Raw genomic sequence first — 20,914 nt, 5'->3', positions numbered from 1 at the left:
ATGGAAGGGAGATAGAGTTTGACAGAGAAGGAAATGTGATAGGAGATGAAGAGGAAACAGATGGGGGTGCAGTAGTATTGGGGATAGTGGAAGAGTGGATTTTCTAGAGGTGACTTTAAGGATGATGGGGAAGTGGGAGTGGTGTTGATGGTAGGAGAAGGAAGAGATTGTTCGTTTGCCATTGTAGGAGGATTTGGTAGAGAATTGGAGTGAGAGAGAAGTGAAGAGGGAATCACAGCGATACATAGGAGATGAAGGTTCAGGACTGCTGAGAGAGAGAGAGAGAGAGAGAGAGAGAGAGAGAGAGAGAGAGAGAGAGAGAGTTTTATGGGAAGAAGGGCTAATAATGAGAGGGGAGAGAAACGGGTTCTGTAGGGTTTTGAAACGGCGGTAGGTTTGTGGGAATACGTAACGTGCAGATGAGGTGAAAGGATTTGAAAGATAAGTCGTGATATGCAGACTCTGAAAAGTCGGATGATGTGGCAGTTGAATTAATTTTGTTAACCTTTTTTTGAGAAAGAATGCGAAAAACACATTACTACTAACTTGTGGTACAGGAACCTGGTTCCTGACCAGTTTTTGTATAAGATTTTTGCAGCTCTCTTTCGCAGTTCAACACTGTACCTCTAGCTTTTATGATCGTCATGCGTGTTTACCTGCAATGGTATAGATGTGAGTTAGGCCTAGTCAGAAAACACTTTAGCCAATTTTACCTGAATGAGACTTTCATGATCATGTGAGCAGAACCAGGTTTTCATGACGGTTTAAATAACCCAAGTGCCATCCTATTTCTCTCAAAGTGTTCCCTGCTCACAGCTTTTGTGAAGGTGACTATGATTTGATCTTCTGTGCAGCAAATTCTCATACAAATGAGTCTCTTTTTCCACATTATTCTTGAGACAATGGTGTCTGACATCTTTGGTTCTCTTGTGCTAACCGGATTCTTTGCTATGTTAAGAGCGCTGCTTCAGCTGTTGAGGGAACCACTGGGTTGTGTTTCCTTGTAGCCCATGAGAATAAGCATAATCCAATAGAATGAGCGATTCTAGATGAGCTCTTCTTGACTGCCAGATAACCTTGTTTCTTTCAAATTGATGCAGTTCCTCTTTTAATCTTGTCTGATGCCCATAATCAATAGGGGTATTTGTGTTTCCAATTTGGGACTGAAGTTGGATTGGTAGAGAAACTGGGCAAATAGGATAGATTTCCCTGCACTCCTTGTTCTGCTACTTGTGGAGTGCCTTTTACTGCATCTCAAACTTTTTCTTCAGCCTTAGTGGTAGTGATTGAGGTACCTGGTTCCATTGAAGAAGAGGCAGCATTGTCTCCACTTGGCTCATCATATCTGCCTTTCCATTTGTCATGTCAATGACTTCACCAAGAACCAATAAGGGCTCTCCATCTTGATCATCTTTAGCAATTTTCTCACAGGAAGGATAGGACTCATCAAAGATAACATGAACATTTTCCTCAACACATTGAGTCTGCTTGTTGTATATCTTGTAAGCTTTGCTTTGAGAAGAATACCTCAGAAATATTCCTTCATCGCTTTTGGCATCAAATTTACCAAGCTGATCCTTTCTATTATTGAGAACATAGCATTTGCACCCAAATGTTCTTAAGTGAGTCAGCTTGGGTTTCCTTCCATTCAGCAACTCATAGGGGGTTTTGTTCAGGAGAGATGTGATCATGCACCTGTTCATCAAGTAGCACGCAGTGTTTATTGCCTTTGCCCAGAATTTTTGCTATTCCACTAACAGTGAGCATTGTCTGTGCCATGTTTTCCAGAATTTTGTTCTTTCTTTTAACAACACCATTTTGCTGTGGAGTCCTTGCATTGTCAAATTCTGTTCCAGGGTCAGATCTAATGGAAGCTACTTTCAATTCCATCTTCACTTGGATTTTCTTGACAAAGGCCACAAATACCTCGAAGTCTCATCTTTTTTCCTCAGAAACAGTATCCAAGTGAATCTGGAGTAGTCATCCACGATCACAAAGATATACCTCTTTTCACTCCTGCTCAGTATTCTCATAGGACGACACAAATCGACATGGAGGAGTTCGAATGGTTTTGGTGTGCTGACATCACTTTTTGGGCTTAAAGGATGATTACACATGTTTTCCTCTAGCATATACATTGCACACTCCGTGTTCTTTGAACTTTGAATTTGACAGACCATGGACCAGGTCCTTCCTCATTAATTTATTCAGAAGTGAGAAACTTGCATACACCCAATCCTTTATGCCAAAGCCCGGAATCATTATCAACTGCATTCAAGCAGCTCATATCACCAGCTTAGACACGAACTTCTACCTTGTTCTCTTCCCGATACCAAGAATGTACCCCTTCTTTCCATTTCCAAAGGGTACATTCCCTCCTTGCAGGGCTTTCCGTGAGAGAAAATCCATGGTGTTTCCAGTCATGTGCTTTGAGCATCCACTGTCCATGATCCATTGCAGTCAGCTTCCTCTCACTGTTCCCTGCACATATAAATTATGGGTTAGATTTAGGAACCCAAACTAGTTTGGGTCCCTTGTAGTGAGGAAAGGGGTGGATAGGAGCTTTCTTAGTCCATGCAGGCAACATACATTTTTTGCGAGTGGTACCTGGTCCCATGCTAGTAGTCATTTTTTTGGCAAAAACTTTGTTTTTCTGAACGAATTGAACCCTGGCTTGGCAATTTTCTTTGAAATGCCCATTGTTCCCACAGTGGGTACAAAGCCAGTTATCAGGAACAATGACGTACTTGCTGTGAGGGTTGTAAGGAGTTTTCTCCTTTTGAAACCCGATTCCCTGCCTGTTTCCACTATTGTTGAAGTACATAGCAGTGACATCATCTGAGAACCAGTTCCATTTGAGAGATTTCTCAAGATCAATTTTTACTTTCTTCAATTCAGCTTGAAGCTGCCTATTTTTCTCGAGTTCACCACATAGACTAGTTTTAACATCATTTAATTCCTTTTCAAGCTTGATGTGTGACTCACTAGCTACTTCTTTCCCTTTCTCAATACTTGCAGGCCTAAGTTCTGATTTGAGTCCCTCAATAGTTTCCTCTAGGTCGGTGATTATCACCAAAAAGTCATCCCTCTCTTGCTCAGTAGCTGCAATTTTCTCTTCTAGAGTGTGTTTTTCATTGCTAAAACTTTCTATGGTTTCCTTCAAATCAACAACCATTACCATCAAGTCATCTCTCTCATTTTCTACACTATTTATTTTTTCATTCAAAGCTTCCTTTTCTTTTTTAAGATTAGTTATGGTCTCATTTAGATCAACTACACACACCACCAGATCATCTCTAGATTGTTCAGCATCTCCTAGCTCTATGGTCAAGATATCCTTATCATTAATAAGGCTATAATATGCATCAATTTGAACATTTGCTAATGATATTAATTTCTTAGAAGATTAAGACTTCAGATTTCTCTAAACATCCCTGAAATTTACCTCATCATTTTCGTCCTCTTCATCATCGTCAGACTGAGCCATCAGCGCAAACAGTGAGTCATATTTCGTTGCTTCAGTTTCCACTGCCATCATGGAGCTGTTTTTTGCATCTGGTTCCCCTTCTGATTCACTGGAGGAGTCTCCCCAAGCAGCAATAGCTTGCTTCACAACATTGTCAACTGCACTTTTTCGACTGAATCGTTTGTCAGGAATCGGGTTCCTTTTTGCTGCTTTGTCAGAGTTTTGTTTGTATTGCTCATGTTTCAGAAGTGGGCAGTCTTTGATGAAATGCTCTGGCTTTCCGCACTTGTGAGAGAGATCATTGTTCCTTGCCTTACTTGAACCTCCCCTTTTTGGTATACCACCATTTCTTCGAACCATCTTTTGAAACCTTTTAGTAAGATAGGCCATATCACTATCTTCTTCACTTGAGTCACTGTTTTCAGCCTTGAGCACCAGGTTCTTCTCCTTCTTTGGCTCTCTCCTTTCACTGTCTTTCTTTCTTTTCATCTCGTATGTCTTCAGATTTCCAATCAGCTCATCCATGGTTAGAGTTTGTAAATCTTTAGCTTCAGTGATGGCATTCACCTTACTCTCCCAAGAGCCAGGTAGAACACTGAGAATCTTCCTTACAAGCTTGTTTTTGGGAATGACATCTCTAAGTGAATGAAGCTCATTTATGATGGATGTGAATCTAGTGTACATATCTTGTATAGACTCATCATCCTTCATCCTGAAGAGCTCATACTCGGTGGTGAGCATGTCAATCTTGGACTGTTTAACCTAAGTGGTTCCTTCATGTGCGGTTTGCAATGCTTCCCATATTTCCTTGGCAGAATCACAAGCTGAGATTCTATTGTACTCATCATGTCCTATGCCACATACCAAGATTTTCTTGGCACGATAGTTCTTTTCTACGGCTTTTCTGTCAATATCACTGTACTCTTTTCTGTTTTTCGGCACCATTGGTCCAATTTCTCCAAGATTCTTCATAGGAACATGTGGACCATCACAAATGACGTCTCACAGCTCTGAGTCATCTGCCATTATAAAATCATGCATACGAGATTTCCACCAGCCGTAATACTGAACATTGAATCTAGGGGGTCTGTAGGTTGATTGTCCTTCCTCAAAGTTAGGTGGAGTAGCCATTGAGATCCTTTCTAGGTGTTAACTTTTTATAAAGAACCTGCTCTGATACCAATTCTTAGTTTATATGAATCTACCAAACTATAGAGTACCTGGTCCTCTATGAGTTTCCACTGAGAATACTAATTAAAACAGTAAGTAAATGAGACACGTGATTTTTACGTGGAAAAATCCCAACTCAAGGGGACAAAAACCACGACCTACACTTGTAGGCTTTCAACTTCACTAACTTGTAAACACACTATTACAATCCACTTTGTAATGACTCTATTACAAAGACTTCAACTCAATTAACTTGTGATACACTTACCACAAGCCACTTTGTCACTCACTAGTTACAAAGACTTTAACTCAACTAACTTGTGATACACTTACCACAAGCTACTTTGTCACTCACTAGTTACAAAGACTTTAACTTATGACTAACTCTAGTCACAACACAAACTCAGAAGGTTTATGATTTTGAGTTTCCTAAAACAAAGCTTCTAAGAAAGCAAGATAGGAGTTACAATGAAGAACAAACAACAAGATTACAACTCAACTACGGACACACATATATTCATTGTGGAACTGATCCTTAGTGGAGTTGTCTTCTTGTTCTTGACACACTTGTGACTTCAATGCTGGATCAGATCTTTTTTTGCTTGAGAGAATATCACTAAATGCTCAATTGAGTATCTTATGCCTTTCACCATGTTGTTATGCTAACAAAGACATACCAAATATGATGTCAAGTCTTGGTAGGTATACGCCTCTTCCCAATGGGATGTGACTGCTGCACTGTCGCGTGTACAGTTGCAGGCAATTGCTTTTTGCAGTTGCTTTCCAGCTGTATAGTTGACTTGTACTTCTGTCAGAGAACACCCAGGGATCAGGTCCCTGTCTTGTTCCTCTATTCTTTTTATTTGCAGCAGTTCACATTGGCTGGAGTTCAGGCTGTACTTTGTTAATTTGTAATGTGTACCAACTGTGTTAGGTTCCCTATCTGGTTCATAACAGTAAGTTTGTTAGATCATCAAAACATAAGGTAAAGACATTGAAAACCTATCATTTTTTCCCTTTTTGATGATGACAAACTTATACATTGATAACATATATTTAGAGCAGAATTAACCAGATGAGGTAACAGGAACTTCACAAGTTTCCCCTAACTTTATGCTTTCTCCTTAATCAGATCCCCTGTATACACTGTCATGTTTCTAATTCTTGTGTCTCTAAGAACAACAATGTGAACCTTTTATGGAACAATAGGCTTGGACATGTGTCATTTATAAAGATGAAAGGCATTTCTACTATACCTGCTAAATTCTCTCCTAAACAATTTTTTATATGCACAATCTGCCCCATAGCCAGACAAACCAGATTACCCTTTCCCCAAAGAGTTAGCACTTCTTTCAAAAATTTTAAATTACTCCATGTAGACTTGTGGGACCTTATCATGAACAGACACATGACAAATATAAATACTTCATCACCATGATAGATGATTATAGAAGAACTACCTGGACTTAGTTGCTGGCATGCAAAAGTAATGCCCTATAGACAATCAAGGTTTTCATCTCCTTAGTTGAAAACCAGTTCAAAATCAACATCAAGTCCATTAGATCTGACAATGGATTGGAATTTAACAACCTTGAAGCCACTATTTTCTTTCAGTCAAAAGAAATTGTCCACCAAAGAACTTATCCCTACACACTACAATAAAATATGATGGTGGAGAGAAAACATAGATACCTTCTTGAAACAGCCAGGGCCCTACTTTTTCAGTCCATACTATCCTTGCAATATTGGAGGAATGTATTCTAACAACCACCTACATTATAAACATATTACCTACTACATATCTCAAAAATAAGTCTCTTTGAAGTTCTATGGTAAAAAATCAGATTACACTCAGCTAAGTTGTTTATGCTTTCCTACAACACCCAAGGTTCACAGAAACAAGTTCGAGACAAGAACTGTTCCACATGTCTTTATAGGTTACCCCTTTTGGTGTGAAAGGCTACAAGGTTATGAATTGTCAACACAAAAAATTCACATTACAAGGGATATAATGTTCATGAGTTTATCATTCCATTTGGTATCCACTCTAAGTTTGTGCATGTGTCTTTTCATGTATCCTTTAATGTTGTCTCTTCTGATGAACCTGTGATTCCTACTAATGACACTGTTACTAGTGTGTCCACTAACAATTCATCCCCTAACTCTTCACATACAAGGTCATCTCATTCTGTTGATCCAGCATCTCTTTCTTCACCTTTTGTAACTCCTCTTTCAACTTCCCTTCCTAATACTTTTGCACCTTCACCTCCATGCTCATATCCTTCTCTTAGCTCTCCTCCAATGAATCACTCATATGAGCTACCTAAGAAGATCACAGAGGAAACACAAAACTCCTACATATCTAAAAGACTATGTACATAATGTATGTAATCCTAATAAGCATTCATTCTCCCTTAACACCTTATTTTCTAACCATCACCACATAGCCCCTGAATCAATAGCTCCTAGCAGTCAGGCTTTGGTTAGTAGTATTTAATGATAGTGAACCATCTTCTTTTGAGGAAGCTGTTGTTAGCCTTGCTTGGCAAGCAACCATGGTACAGAAATTTGATGCACTTTATGCTAATAACACCTGGAATTTGGTACCACTCCCTTCTGACAAGAAGGAAATAGGTTATAGATGGGACTATAAGGTAAAGAACATGTCAGATGGTACTATAAAAAAGTTCAAAGCCAGGCTGGTTGTAAAAGGCTATACTCAGCATGAGGGTCTAGACTTCATAGAAACATTTTTCCCAGTAGTAAAGATGACTACAATGAGAACACTAATTGGAGTTGCAGTAAAACATAACTAGACAAAGTTCCAACTGGATGTAAACAATGCTTTTCTCCATGGAGATTTGCATGAGGAAGTATATATGCAAATTCTACAAAGACTTATGGTGAAGGACCGATCTTTGGTTTGCAAGTTAAACAAGTCATTATATGGTTTAAAGCAAGCAAGTAGACAGTGGTATGGGAAGTTAACTGGAGCACCGTGCTCCAGAGGTTTCAACCACTCCATAAATGATTGTTCATATTTTACAAGCAGCAAGCAGATTCAGTTGTCTATGTGGCAGCGTATTTAGATGATGTCTTGGTTACAGGAACAGATCGGGAGGAAATACATCAGTTGAAAGCTTTCCTTCATGAATAATTTAAGATAAAAGACTTAGATAGACTACATTACTTCTTTGGTCTGGAAGTTCTATATAAGCATGATGGTGTGATTATCTCTCAAAGAAAATTTGTTTTAGATTTACTGAAAGACTACAATTATTTGGAATATGGTGCCTTGAGCTCTCCACTTGATCCTAATGTAAAGTTAAAGGCCAAGGAGGTCAAACTATTGGAGGATCCTACTTACTACAAAATATTGATAGGCAAATTAAACTTTCTTACTAACACAAGACTAGACATAGCCATTGGAGTGCGACACTTGAGCCAATTTATGCAAGACCCTAGGGAACTTCACCTGAAGGCAGCCTATAAGATATCTCAAGGGTGATCTTACTTTGGGAGTCCCTATGTCCAATGATGCAAATTGATCTGTTAGAGCATATTGTGATTTTGATTGGGCTTCATGCCCAGACTCAAGAAGGTCTGTGAGTGGGTACATTGTGTTACTAGGAAGTAGTCCTCTCAGCTGGATCTAAAAAGCAAGAGACTGTTTCACTATCTTCAGCAGAGGCGGAGTATAGGTCACTTAGGAAAGTGGTTGGTGAACTCGTCTAGTTGAGTAGGCTACTACCTGAACTAAGAGTTCCTTCCATTCATCCAATTGCAGTGTTTTGTGACAGTTTATCAGCTCTACACATAGCTAGAAATCTTGTGTTTCATGAACGAACAAAATATATCAAAGTTGACTGTCATTTTGTGAGGAAACAACTATAAGAAGGCCTCATCTCCTTGCATCATATTGCTATTGACCATCAGCTCGCAGATATCCATACTAAAGCTCTCACAGGAATCAAGCACTCTAGTGTTTTGAGCAACTTGGCAGTGTTCGAGCCACCTCCAACTTGGGGGGATGGGGGTTGTATTGAGATGATATATTGTTATTTAATAAATGTTAGTTAGTTACTTAGTTATGTCAGTTAGTTGGTAGTTAGTGTGATAGTTAATGATAGCTGGCAGGGTAGTGGACTGCTGCATGTGTATATATTGAGTACTGATATCAATAAAAGATTTGAGCTTCATTTCATCAAACATTTCACTCTCTCTTCTTCCCTCCTCTAACGTTGAGTTCTAGAAGCTTCGTTGCTCCACCATTGCAGGGATGATCGAGCTCATTCCTGCAGTGTCGATCTTGTCACAAATTATTTTTTTCATGTTTCATCTTCTACTTCGAATTTTCAATTCAAACTACCTCAAAACTCCGCCAAATCATCCCAAAATGAGATTCAAACTCCCTAAGTGTACCAATCTATTCTAATAACACCCACTCAAAAGAAAGCAAAAATTTGACTCTTTTTTTGTTACAAATAGCTAATTGGCTAATATTGATAATATTTGGTTAATATTAGTATTATTTAATAACTTGACCAATTTTTATAATAAGTTACTTATAAATGAATATAGTTGATAGTTTCCAATTAGAGCAGCTAAAAGTCTACCCGAGCAATGCACGGCCGGGCGCTGCCGTACTCAACAGTGATTATTCATAACAAGTTCAATATGATTTGCAAAAATAATAGTATTAAATAATTGATTAGTAAGGATAAATACGTTAGTTAAATCATTTCTACGAACAAGCTTTCCGTCTTTAAGTTAATGAAGAGCAGTACTTTGTATGCGTAACGATGGTATTTGAAATTCCTCCATTCACTTATGTGAAATGTGAATATTTGTGATGGTGTTCGTAGAGACAAGAAATAATATATATATATATATATATATATATATATATATATATATATATATATATATATATATATATATATATATATATATATATGTCACGACCCGGATTTCCCACCNGGCCAGGGCCCTACTGGTCATATATATATACCTCGGTCGAGTAGTGATGAGGAAGGCCAGGGCCCTACTGGTCATATATATATATATATATATGTCACGACCCGGATTTTCCACCGTCAAGACCGTGGTGATGCCTAACCTTTCAGTTGCTAGTCAAGCGAACAATTAGAGATTAATACGCTAACTTTTAAACAATTCAGTAAATAACAACAATTAAACCATAACAGATTAAAGGAGTGCGGAATTTTATAATAACCAAATAATTATACACAACTACCCAGAATTTGGTGTCATAATTCACGAACTTCTAAGGGTCACTACAAATAACTGGCTGAAGGAAAGTATAACTGTTTTCGAGTTAAAAGAAATAGTAAACTGAAATAACTGGAAGGGGACTCCAGGGTCTGCGAACGCCTGCAGATCTACCTTGGGTCTCCTGTGGGATTGAAGTCAGCAGCTCAACTCGGGTCAACACGGTCCAGTACCGAAATCTGCACAGAAAGTGCAGAGTGCAGTATCAGTACAACCGACCCCATGCACTGGTAAGTGTCGAGTCTAACCTCGGCGAAGTAGTGAAGAGGCTAGGACAAGACACCCCCAAGCAAACATGTGCAGTTTATCAATACATATACACTAATAACAACAACTAAAGAAACAAGGCAAGAAATATTGGGAAGGGGGCATGCTAAGGGGATTACAAGACAAAATTACAACGGAACTGAGAACATGATCAATCAATGTACCTTAAATAGATAGAAACGGGTAAACACAGTAAAGAAGAGTGCACGACATCACCCTTCATGCTTTCACTCTCAACCTCACCGGATAAAATAATAGAAACGTGCACCGCATCACCCTTCGTGATTTTACACTCAACCTCACCATAATAAATAATAGAAACGTGCACGGCATCACCCTTCGTGCTTTATCACTCACTCACAAAATATTACACGGCATCACCCTTCGTGCTTTAACACTCTCCCTCCCCAAAACAATGAACAATGAAAATGGGGAGACAGGAATATCAAGAACAAATCTTACTTCAACACTTAGTTCTACAATACAAACCTCAACTTTGAGTCAATACTCAATCAATACCAAATTCAGTAAAACATGATAAGAAATTGCTCAACACATCGAATAGCTAGCCTAAACATGAACAATATGATCAAAGAATACAACATTTACAAGAATAAGACTAACTCGCATGCTATGACTCGATAACAACGCATAGGTACTCGTCACCTCACATATACGTTGTACTCAACATCCAACCACGTAGCAAGTAGGCACATAATACCTAATCCCTCAAGCCAAGGTCAACCACGACACTTACGTCGCTCCAACGGCCAAACTCAAAGCTCAATCACCGCTTTTCCCTTCACACAAGCCTCCGGACCAATAGAATCTAGCAAATTACCAACCAAACAATTTAATTTAAGCCTTAGGAACTACCCACGATTGCAAGGAATTCAATTTAGGTCATTTTTGAAAAAGTCAACAAAAAGTCAACACCCGGGCCCGCTTGGTCCAAATCCGAAATTTGGGCCAAAACCCGATTATCCATTCACCCCCGAGTCAGGATATATAATTGGTTTTGGAATCCGACCTCAATTTGAGGTCTAAATCCCCAAATTTTAAAATCCCTAGTTTCTACCCAAAAGTCCTCGATTCCACCATGAAAATTTTAGATTCTAGACTGAAATCTTGTAAAATGAAGTGAAACATTGAAAGAAACGAGTTAAGAATCACTTACCCATGATTTGGGGAAGAAGTGGTCTTTGAAAAATTGCCTAGAGGGTTTCTTGTTTTGAAAGTTTTGAAAAATGAGCAAAAATCCGTCTAAGTCAAGTTTTACCAGCTACAGATATTGCAAATGCGACCTGGGCTTCGCAAATGCGAGGCAAATGCGAGAAATCCATCGCATTTGCGAAGATTCCCACAATCCTACCTTCTTCGCAAATGCGAAGAAAAGTTCGCAAATACGAACTAAGCTGGTCGCAAATGCGATCAAAGATCGCAATTGGAAGGTTGCCTCCCCCTTGTCCCCATCGCAAATGCGAAAGAATGTTCGCATTTGCGAACATAAGCTGGCCCAGCTTCTCTTCGCATTTGTGATGAGAAGCTCGCTTGCGAACTCTTCAGAGATCGCAAATGCAATGATTGACCTCGCATTTGCAAGGTCTAAGGCCTGCAACAAAAACCAGCAGTGTTCTAAGTCCTATTTCACCCGAGCCCTCGAGGCTCCAAACCAAAGATGCACACAAGTCTTAAAATATCATACGAACTTGCTCGCATGATCAATTTGCCAAACTAACACCTAGAACTACGAATTTAGCATCAAATCAAATGAAATTATCAAGAATACTTTGAAATTTCTATTTTCTCAATCGGACGTCCGAATCACGTCAAACCAACTCCGTTTCTCACCAAATTTTACAGACATGACTTAAAATTATATTAAACTTGTACCGAGCTCCGAAACCAAAATACGGACCCGATACCAACAAAATCAAACATTAACAATTTCTTAAAAACCATTAAATTTTTAGACTTATAATTTTTAACAAAAATTCATAACTCGGGCTAGGGACCTCCGAATCCGATTCGGGGCATATGCCCAGGTCCCATATTTCGATACGGACCCACCGGGATTGTCAAAATACAAATCCGGGCCCGTTTGCCAAAAATGTTGACCGAAGTCAATTCAAATGAAGTTTTTAATCGAAAATCCCTATTTCTATCAACTTTCAATACAAAAGCTTTCCGGAAATACGCCTGGACTGCGCACGCAAATCGAGAAGGGATAAAATGAGATTTTAAAGGCCTCGGAACACAGAATTTGATTTTAAATCATAAGATGACCTATTAAACTACGGGTTGATAAGTTGTTTGATAGAAAAAAAAACCAATTTGAAATTTTATATTTTGAATAGTTAAACTAGTTTAAAATTCATGAGTAATTTAAAAGTTGTATAAAGTAATGTATTAATTGTGAATGAAGGAAGTATTCCAAGAAACACTGGACATTGGTGGATGTTTATTTGGTCATCCAAGCATCTTAATTAGTAATAATTATCTTGTTATTTGCCACCAGACCTTTGAATATAGGAACGTTTTATGTTTACATTTCGGGAAAAGGACAGTAACTGTTTTGCACAATGGGAAAAGTTGATTCAGAGTTTCCTAGATCTATATCTAGTTCATAATCTTTCATATGTTGAAATTATTACATTAATAAGTTATATACATTGATAGTAAAATTATTTCTAAAAATATTTTATATTATATATTAATCTAATTTAATTGTATCATTACACTGTTTACAAGGTTATTATATCAAGATTAATATTTTAAACAATTTTCATACTGTTATATTAATAATATAAACTCTTACTTCTCGTAAATAAATACCCGATTGCTGGATACTTATCTTCATAGAGCTTCAGAGAGAAAAGAAAAAGCGAGAAAAATTTGTAAAAGTTCAAATTTTGAGTGCTACTACCTACAGAACGATAACCAAAACCAAAACCGGATATATGTTTCTATCTTTATGCCAACCAGCTACGTAAGAAAATTGAAAAATAAGCAGCCACCGTATTTACGTATGCATGGCAACAAAGATGTCATTTTCCAGGAAATAATTTATTAAAGGGATTAAATATCAAACAAAAAAATTCTAGTTGCTGCCAAAATACAATTTGGTCTTGCAACGTGATTCGTCTGTCATTTACAAAACAATACTGAATTATTGTCCCTTATATATCATGTGGGAAAACATCCTTATTATGCTTCTCTTCTTCCTCCACTCCCTTCCATTTTCTTTAAATTTTCCCCCACTTTTTCCCTCTTCTCTCACTATATTCATCAAATCATCTTGAGTATGTCCTTACAATCTCATCTAGAGAATCCGGTTGTCTGTGCAGATACTGTTGCTGATCACGATCAAACCCTAATTCCAGACGACGAACAACATGTCAAGAAATCGCCAGAGACCTTACTTGATCTGCCACCGGAATCTTTTTGGATCCCAAAAGACTCCGAACAAGATTGGTTTGACGAAAATGCAACCATACAACGTATGACCTCAATGAAACTTGGTTTTTTTGGCAAAGCAAATCACCATTCCAAATCTTTCTCTCATCGTTCTTTCGCCTCGTTGAATCATCATCAAAAACCCAAATCAACATCTCTTTTTGCTCTTCCACAGTCTAAAAAAACTAGCTCAACCGAAGGAAATCTCAAGCAGAAAAAGGTGCCAAAAAGTTTATTCAGAAGCCGGTCTGAACCGGATAGAAAGGGGATTAGGCACGTACGTGAACCGGGATCACCTAAGGTTTCTTGCATCGGGAGGGTTAGGTCAAAAAAAGACAGAGGTATAAGAACCGGGTTCTGGAAAAAGTTACGGAATATTCTGATCCGGCCGAGAGCGAAAAGTGTAGCTAATGTTGAAACTGTTAAACCGGCCGGTTCAGTTGGCGTGAAGAGGTTGGATACTAGTGGCCGGTCAGAGTCATAGAGCGGCAATGATGTTGATGGGCTTATTGGGCTTTACACGTAGCTTAATGGGCCCACATTTTCTTTCGTTAGGCCGTGAATTGAGGCCTATATGGCCCACCACAAGTATAAACAAACAGCTATAGGATTCCACCATTTGATATTTCATTCTTTAAATTTTGAGAAAATATATATTCAAATTCAAGTTTTTATGCATGTTGAATTTAGTATTATTTTGAGACAGAAAATAATCCACTTGTTTATACGAATTATTTGGTACATGAATTTTCTACTTTCTGCCCTTTTAATAAAATATTGAAAGCAGTATTATATATGTATAGGTTGTTCATGGAAAAGGTCTAAATAAACTACATGGCTTCCACTATATAAATCAAACCAAATCAATGAGAGAGGCATATTTTATACAAAAGATGGCGGGAAAAGTAAAAAAATAGTCATTCTTAGGTCTGCTATTTAGAGATCAATCAGTACGTATTTTATCCTAAAAATTTAAATTGAAAATCTTAATTATAGGACTTTATATCCTGAAAAATCCACTAAAATGGCTACATGTCATTTTTACAGATAACGGTGGGAGCTTATATGTAAATGGGCGAAATATATAAGACAAATTGCACATGTAGGTACAAATCTGGACTTTATTCATTCTTTTAAATTTGTGAAATATACATTCAAATTTAAGTTGTTTCGAATTCAGTATTATTTTTGAGATAGAGGATAATCTATTTGTTTATACGAATTGTTCAATACATGAACTTTTCTATTTTAGTTTCTGCCATTATAATATTAAAAATTAGTATTATATATGTATAGGTTGTTCATGAAAATTATTAGCCAATGTTGAATATGAGACACGACAATGACTTTATGTTTGACCGTAATATAATTATCTTCCTGAAACTAAACGTGGTTACATAAATGGCTGCTGATACAGAATATTGGGCTAAAAAGAATAATTAGCTTAGAGCTTCTAGAATCATCCTACAAGAAAAAAAGATCCTATCCATCCTTCTCGGTTAGTACTCATTCTTCTAAGATGTTAAAATAAGTAATTAAATGAACAATATTTACATCAAAAGTCTTCTTGAGCTGAGGGTCTCTCGGATATAGTTTCTATATCCCTCGGCAATAAGGGTAAGATTTGTATATATTCTACTCTTTCCAAATCGCATTGGTAAGATTTTACTTGATTGTTATTGTTGTAATATTTACATCAAAAAAGAAATCTTTTTTCATCTAAAGAATGGAGATCAAAGGAGGCTACATGAGTTAAAATGACGGATCGTCAAATCTTGTCTTGTTACATCAAAGTTCGATTTATCTGAATCTTCGTGAAAGACGAAAAAGAAAAAGAAGAATCAATTCACCAGCCATTACATCTGTATATTTTACTAAATTATTAAATCAATAAGGGTACTGGTCTTTGATTCGTGATTTATCGGCTACTAGATCAATAAAGAATTTTGTTCAAAATTTGAAAATGTGATTGTCAATAACATGCATCCTGACCTCAAGTCAAGAAATTTGAGAAACAAGCTACACAACATTATTAAAAGCAGCACATCCCATTTTCAAGTTTCAACTTTCAACTCCGTTTTGAATGCATAACGATTAGAGAATTTTCTAGTTTCTTGACAGCCAAAAGGGTTAGAACTTAGAGCCCGTTTGGACATAAGAATTTTTTTCATTTTTTTTTGAAATTTTTTTACTTTTTCTCGAAATAAGTTTTTGACCATAAATTTTCAATTTTCACTTGAAGATGAATTTTGAAATTTTTTCGAAAATTTGAAAAACTCCAAAAAGCTGTTTTTCAAAATTTTCACTAGATCACTCACAAAACTTCAAAAACAACCCACAATTATATTTATGTCCAAACCCAACTCTAATTTTCAAATACCATTTTTACTTGAAAATTTTTTTTAGTTTTTTTTTTTTTTAATTTTACAATTCTTATGTCCAAACGCCTACTTAGACTTTCCCAATTCAGATTGACTGATCCAATGTTAACTTAAAAGCAAGGACAAAATTTCTTAATATTATCGTGAGAAATCAAGCTCAAAATCCTGACTTTTCTTCTCTTTTTCCAGCTTGTTTTTTATAGAGCAAAATGTTATCCCATATAGAGCCCAAATATTCTTCTTTGGTTTCAATTCATAATGAAGCAATGATCACATCTCCATTTCTCGTAGTTCATTTCACATTGATATATCTGGTTTGCTGGTAATGTTGAACAGTAATTTGGGCATTAACTTTTCAACCACCATTTTGACGAGTTATAAATGAATTTTGAGTTGGAATATCCCACAAATAAAGTTGCAATCAAGTGGTGAATTTTCAATTTTAACGACACATTTCAAGAATCTTAGTAGGCGTTTTGATCTCGCCCAACTCTATGCCTTATAAAAAGGACTAAGCAGACGTTGCAATTATAATCTGAGTATTTAGCCCAGAGTCGAACCCACAAGGAATTAACCTATCAATTACTCTTGTTAGACTCACTAAATTCTACGTAATCAACTTCTCAACCGTTTTGAATAACAATTGAGGATATTTTTATTAACTATAACTGACTGCAATTAAATAAATAACGACTAACTATGATTAAGTTGTAAACAAGTAAGAGAAGGATCTAAGGTTATGATTTCCCCTATTGATGGAATCCCTTCATGTTATGTTTCATATAGATTTGCCTAACCGTCTCTATCAATCATGAGCACTCTTATTACCGTAAATCTCTCCCGAGTAATCACGACAATTTACTAGACGCACTCTCCCGAGTTACGCTAGCTGGCTTTTATTACAACTCACTTAAGATTGCACCCAAGGCTTCGTTATCCCTAATCCCGCCTTTAAACCCTTAGTTATTGATCCCTCATATACTTTGGGAGTGGTGTTATTCAACAATTACCTAAATATGCACTCTCTCCCGAGTAATACATACTAGATAGGCATAGCTAATTGAGGATTCTATCAATTAACTACAACAAGAACGTAGTTGAACAAATAGAAAATAAACCGGCCAAACTATATTAACATAACACGAAGTTCATCCTTCAATAGGTTCCATCAAAACCCTAGACAAAGTATTTAGCTACTCATAACAAAGCAAGATGAAATCACTAAAGTATTCATAATGTGCAAAATAGAATAACAAAGAGAAGATTGAAAAACTCTAATGGTTGATAGCTCTTCTCACACTTGTTCTTGCCTCCAATTCAGTCTAAAAACAAGTTTAACCTTTTGCTTGGGCGAGTTTGTTGAGTTTATAAAGGGTTAGGATAAGTTTTCCCCGATTTACACTTTAGTCCCAAAATTTTTGGGCAGTTACACAGTCCACCGCGGTCGCGGCAGAACGCGGCGCGACCGCGGTGAAACACAACTATTCTGCCTCACTTTCTTGGCCTAGCGCGGTCCAGCCGCGGTCGACCGCGGTCGCGGTGGCTTCTTGCCCAGTCCTCCTTTGCCTCTTTCTTGCTTATTTTCGTTTGGGTTCTTCTTGATTGGCCTTATATCCACAGTATTGACTTCAAAACACTCCATAGTCTCTTCCTAACTTGGATTAGTCCCTGCAAAGTAAAAGAACACCAATTAGAGTATTTTGTTATCATTTAGCCTTTAAAACAACAATAAAGTATGGTACAATTGGAGTGTAAATAGCGTCTATATAGCCTATTATCAACACTCCACACTTAAACCGTTGCTAGTCCTCTAGCAACAAACCACACTCTATAGGCCTAATCGTCATTTGGCCATTTCCCTACTCCCTATACCAAGAATAGTTCACATGGATAGACTACTTCAGCGCAACCTCCTCGCCTCAAGAGTGGACTCCTTTCTAGCCACGCAATGCCCCTAAACAACTCTCATACTCTCAGTCAGAGGTCCAGACTTACCTTCCCTTCAAGAATCATGTCCCTACTCACTAAAGAGGATTATATCGTTTACAAATCACACACTGAGGAATTCGAATACAACATTTCACTCACCCTCAGAACAAATTCTTATGCCACAAACAACACACCATAGGCTTGCCCGTAGTGTAATACTCGACTAATCGAGCTCATTCGGTCTAGAATCAAGTAGGACTTTATTTGGTTGTAATGTTAGCTGCGAGACGAGTAGGATACATCTGGGTATAGTGACTACACCTCCTTAAGCACTCCACTACATTGTGTACGTTTAAACTCTTAACTTTATCACACCTTCCTCCCAGCATTACATTATTGTGTTAACCCCTTCTTTTTCTTCTTAAGCACACTTTTTCTTTTAATAGCTGCCACCACTTTGATGCTTCTCTTTTTTTTCTTTTTCTGGTGGCCTCTAATATTGTTTATCAACCAGTGCTCTTTTTCTTTTTGTCCCCTTAATTCCACTTAACAGCCTAACCAACCACCCCCCACTTATATTTTTCCATATCCGTTATACTTTGGGTGCTTCTAAGAGGTGATAGTGTTCAACAAGATAGGCTATTCAAACTCGGGTTAGGCTTGTAATGTGGTTGCTAAGAAAAATAGGCCTACAGGCTCAACGGGGTTGACTAGAGTATACACATTTAGGTGGGAACAAGCATACATAGAAGGGTTAAGCAAAGAAACGCCTATATCACTTTCCAGACCAAACAAGGCTACCATTTCGCTTTGCTCACACACAGGGCATGTTCTAGGCATTGAATGTTAACACAGAATACAGAAAACCTCACTCACACACGGCACATGACTCAATTCAGTTAGGATCATCAGACACTCCGTTCTAAGTACTTGAGCCATTCAGGGACACACAATTTAAGGCCTTCTTTGAGTCAACTAAAGAGCCTAAGTATCACACTAAAGCAGTCTTATTCAAGGTACCATAGAGTTAAGGGTCCCTATTTCATTTCTCGCCCAAGACTTTCTAACTAAAAAAAGAAAAGAAAAACTAACTACACCCGGTTCACATAGAAAACCTTGGAAAAGAACCTAGTCTAGAGAAAAACCAAGGGAGAGTTGATACACTACCTAATCAAATGAAAATCTTTTTTTTTGTTTTGTTCGACTTATGTCCCTCAAGAGACCCGTCGAGAGGTGTCCGTCTTTGGGCCAAGTCGAATTTAACTAACATAAACCAACAATACCAAACAACAAAACAACACCATACAAAGTTATACAATTTTTACCACAACAACCATCCCCACCCCACACTTAAAGCTTTGGCATGTCCCTATCTCAACGAATTTACAGCAGAGTAAGGTAAGGGGACTTCCCTGATGCTCAATCCTGATCGGATACAGTGCTAGGATCGAGGTGACATGCTCGTCCTAGTTCCCGGAGCCAGCCCATGATCTTTTTCTCCGACTTGGCATGTTGAGTAGTCAAATTGTCAACTCTGGTGCCCAGGTCGGTGACAGAAGTGCGAAGGCCAGCCATTTCTTGCTCTAGGGCTATCAAGCGGGTACTTCGGCGGGCCTGTGATGGGCCCGCCTCATCAGCTCTTGGCTGTGGTGAGACGGCAATGTCCTCAGCATCCTCATCAGCATCATCATCATCATCAACCACCACTACCGGCTCTCTCCCAACTGTGATCTTACTAGCCCAGAATGGGGCTTTTAATGGTAATTTCTCATCTACTCTGGGATTTTCAGGGACTCGTGCAGCACGACACAACTTGGTAACCAGAGAGGGGAAGTAAACCCCCTTGAGTACTTCTGGGGAGCGGATGAACATCTCATCATGAAGGAGCTTGGCGACATCAAAATCATGGTGGGTCATAAAACAGTAGATAGCTGCTGCTCGTGGCCCATTGACATCGGTAGTGTTGCTGGAGGGCAGCAACCGGCTGTTGATAATTGTGAGCCAACACTTAGCCTCCCAATTGAAAGGCTGGGAGTTCAGTGTGATCTGGTACTTTATCCATATATACTCCCTGTCTGGCATACATATTGTTTCAAGAATCTGTGCCCACCATACATTTGGGTGGCGATAAACAAGGTAATGATTTGTATCCCCAGTGAAAACTGGCAGCCGATACACTCGGCGGATGGCCTCAAGTGACGCATCTACCCGGGTGTTGCGTACGGTGACCACCCCATTAACATGCTTTGGGCAGTTCGCATAGAACACCCGTACCATCAGTACACTAATGTAACGACCCGGCCGGTCGTATTTGGAATTTACGCCCTGATCCCCCATTAACTGCTTCCCCTAAGTTCATTTATGCTATTCTGGTTTGCCGGGACGTTCAGTGTTAGGTTCGGAGTGTTTTGGGACACTTAGTCCCTAAATGAGAGCTTAAGTGTTGAAAAATGGTCCGTAGTCGGAACAGTGTGAAGACGATCTCAGAATGGAAATCTGATGGTTCCGTTAGCTCCATTAGGTGATTCCGGGGTTGGGAGCGTGTTCGGAATGTATTTTGGAAGTCCGTAGCTCATTTAGGCTTGAAATGCCGAAGTTTGTATTTTTGAAGTTCCGGTCCGATAGTGAGTTTTTGATCCGAGGGTCGAAATGGAATTCCGAAGGTTGCAGTAGCTCCGTCATGTCATTTGGGATGTGTGTGCAAAATTTCAGGTCATTCGGACGTGTTTTGGTTAGGTTTTTGATCGAAATCGTATTTGGAAGAAATTTGAAGTTCTTAGGCTTGAATCTTTGATTAAATCGGTTTCCGATTTTGTTTTAGGTGTTTTAAGGATTGGTACAAGTTCTAATAAGGTATTAGGTGGTATTGGTGCTTTTGGTTGAGGTCCCGGGGGCCTCGGGATGAATTCGGGTGGTTAACGGAGAAAATTTCTAAGTGTTGCAGCAGCTGGTA

At 38.3% G+C, this 20,914-nt stretch overlaps 1 protein-coding gene across 1 annotated transcript; it reads left to right on the top strand.

The window, feature by feature from the left end:
• The first annotated feature begins 13,351 nt into the window (after window positions 1-13,351).
• On the top strand, window positions 13,352-14,323 carry LOC109208760. Its single transcript, XM_019371916.1, has one exon. It carries the CDS (start codon window positions 13,500-13,502, stop codon window positions 14,133-14,135), a length of 636 nt encoding a protein of 211 aa, XP_019227461.1. The 5' UTR covers window positions 13,352-13,499; the 3' UTR covers window positions 14,136-14,323.
• The last annotated feature ends 6,591 nt before the right edge of the window (window positions 14,324-20,914 follow it).

Source organism: Nicotiana attenuata, unplaced genomic scaffold, assembly GCF_001879085.1.
Source record: "Nicotiana attenuata strain UT unplaced genomic scaffold, NIATTr2, whole genome shotgun sequence".
NCBI lineage: Eukaryota > Viridiplantae > Streptophyta > Magnoliopsida > Solanales > Solanaceae > Nicotiana > Nicotiana attenuata.
Note: the sequence above shows the minus strand (reverse complement) of the source record. Positions and strands in the feature narration are given on the sequence as shown.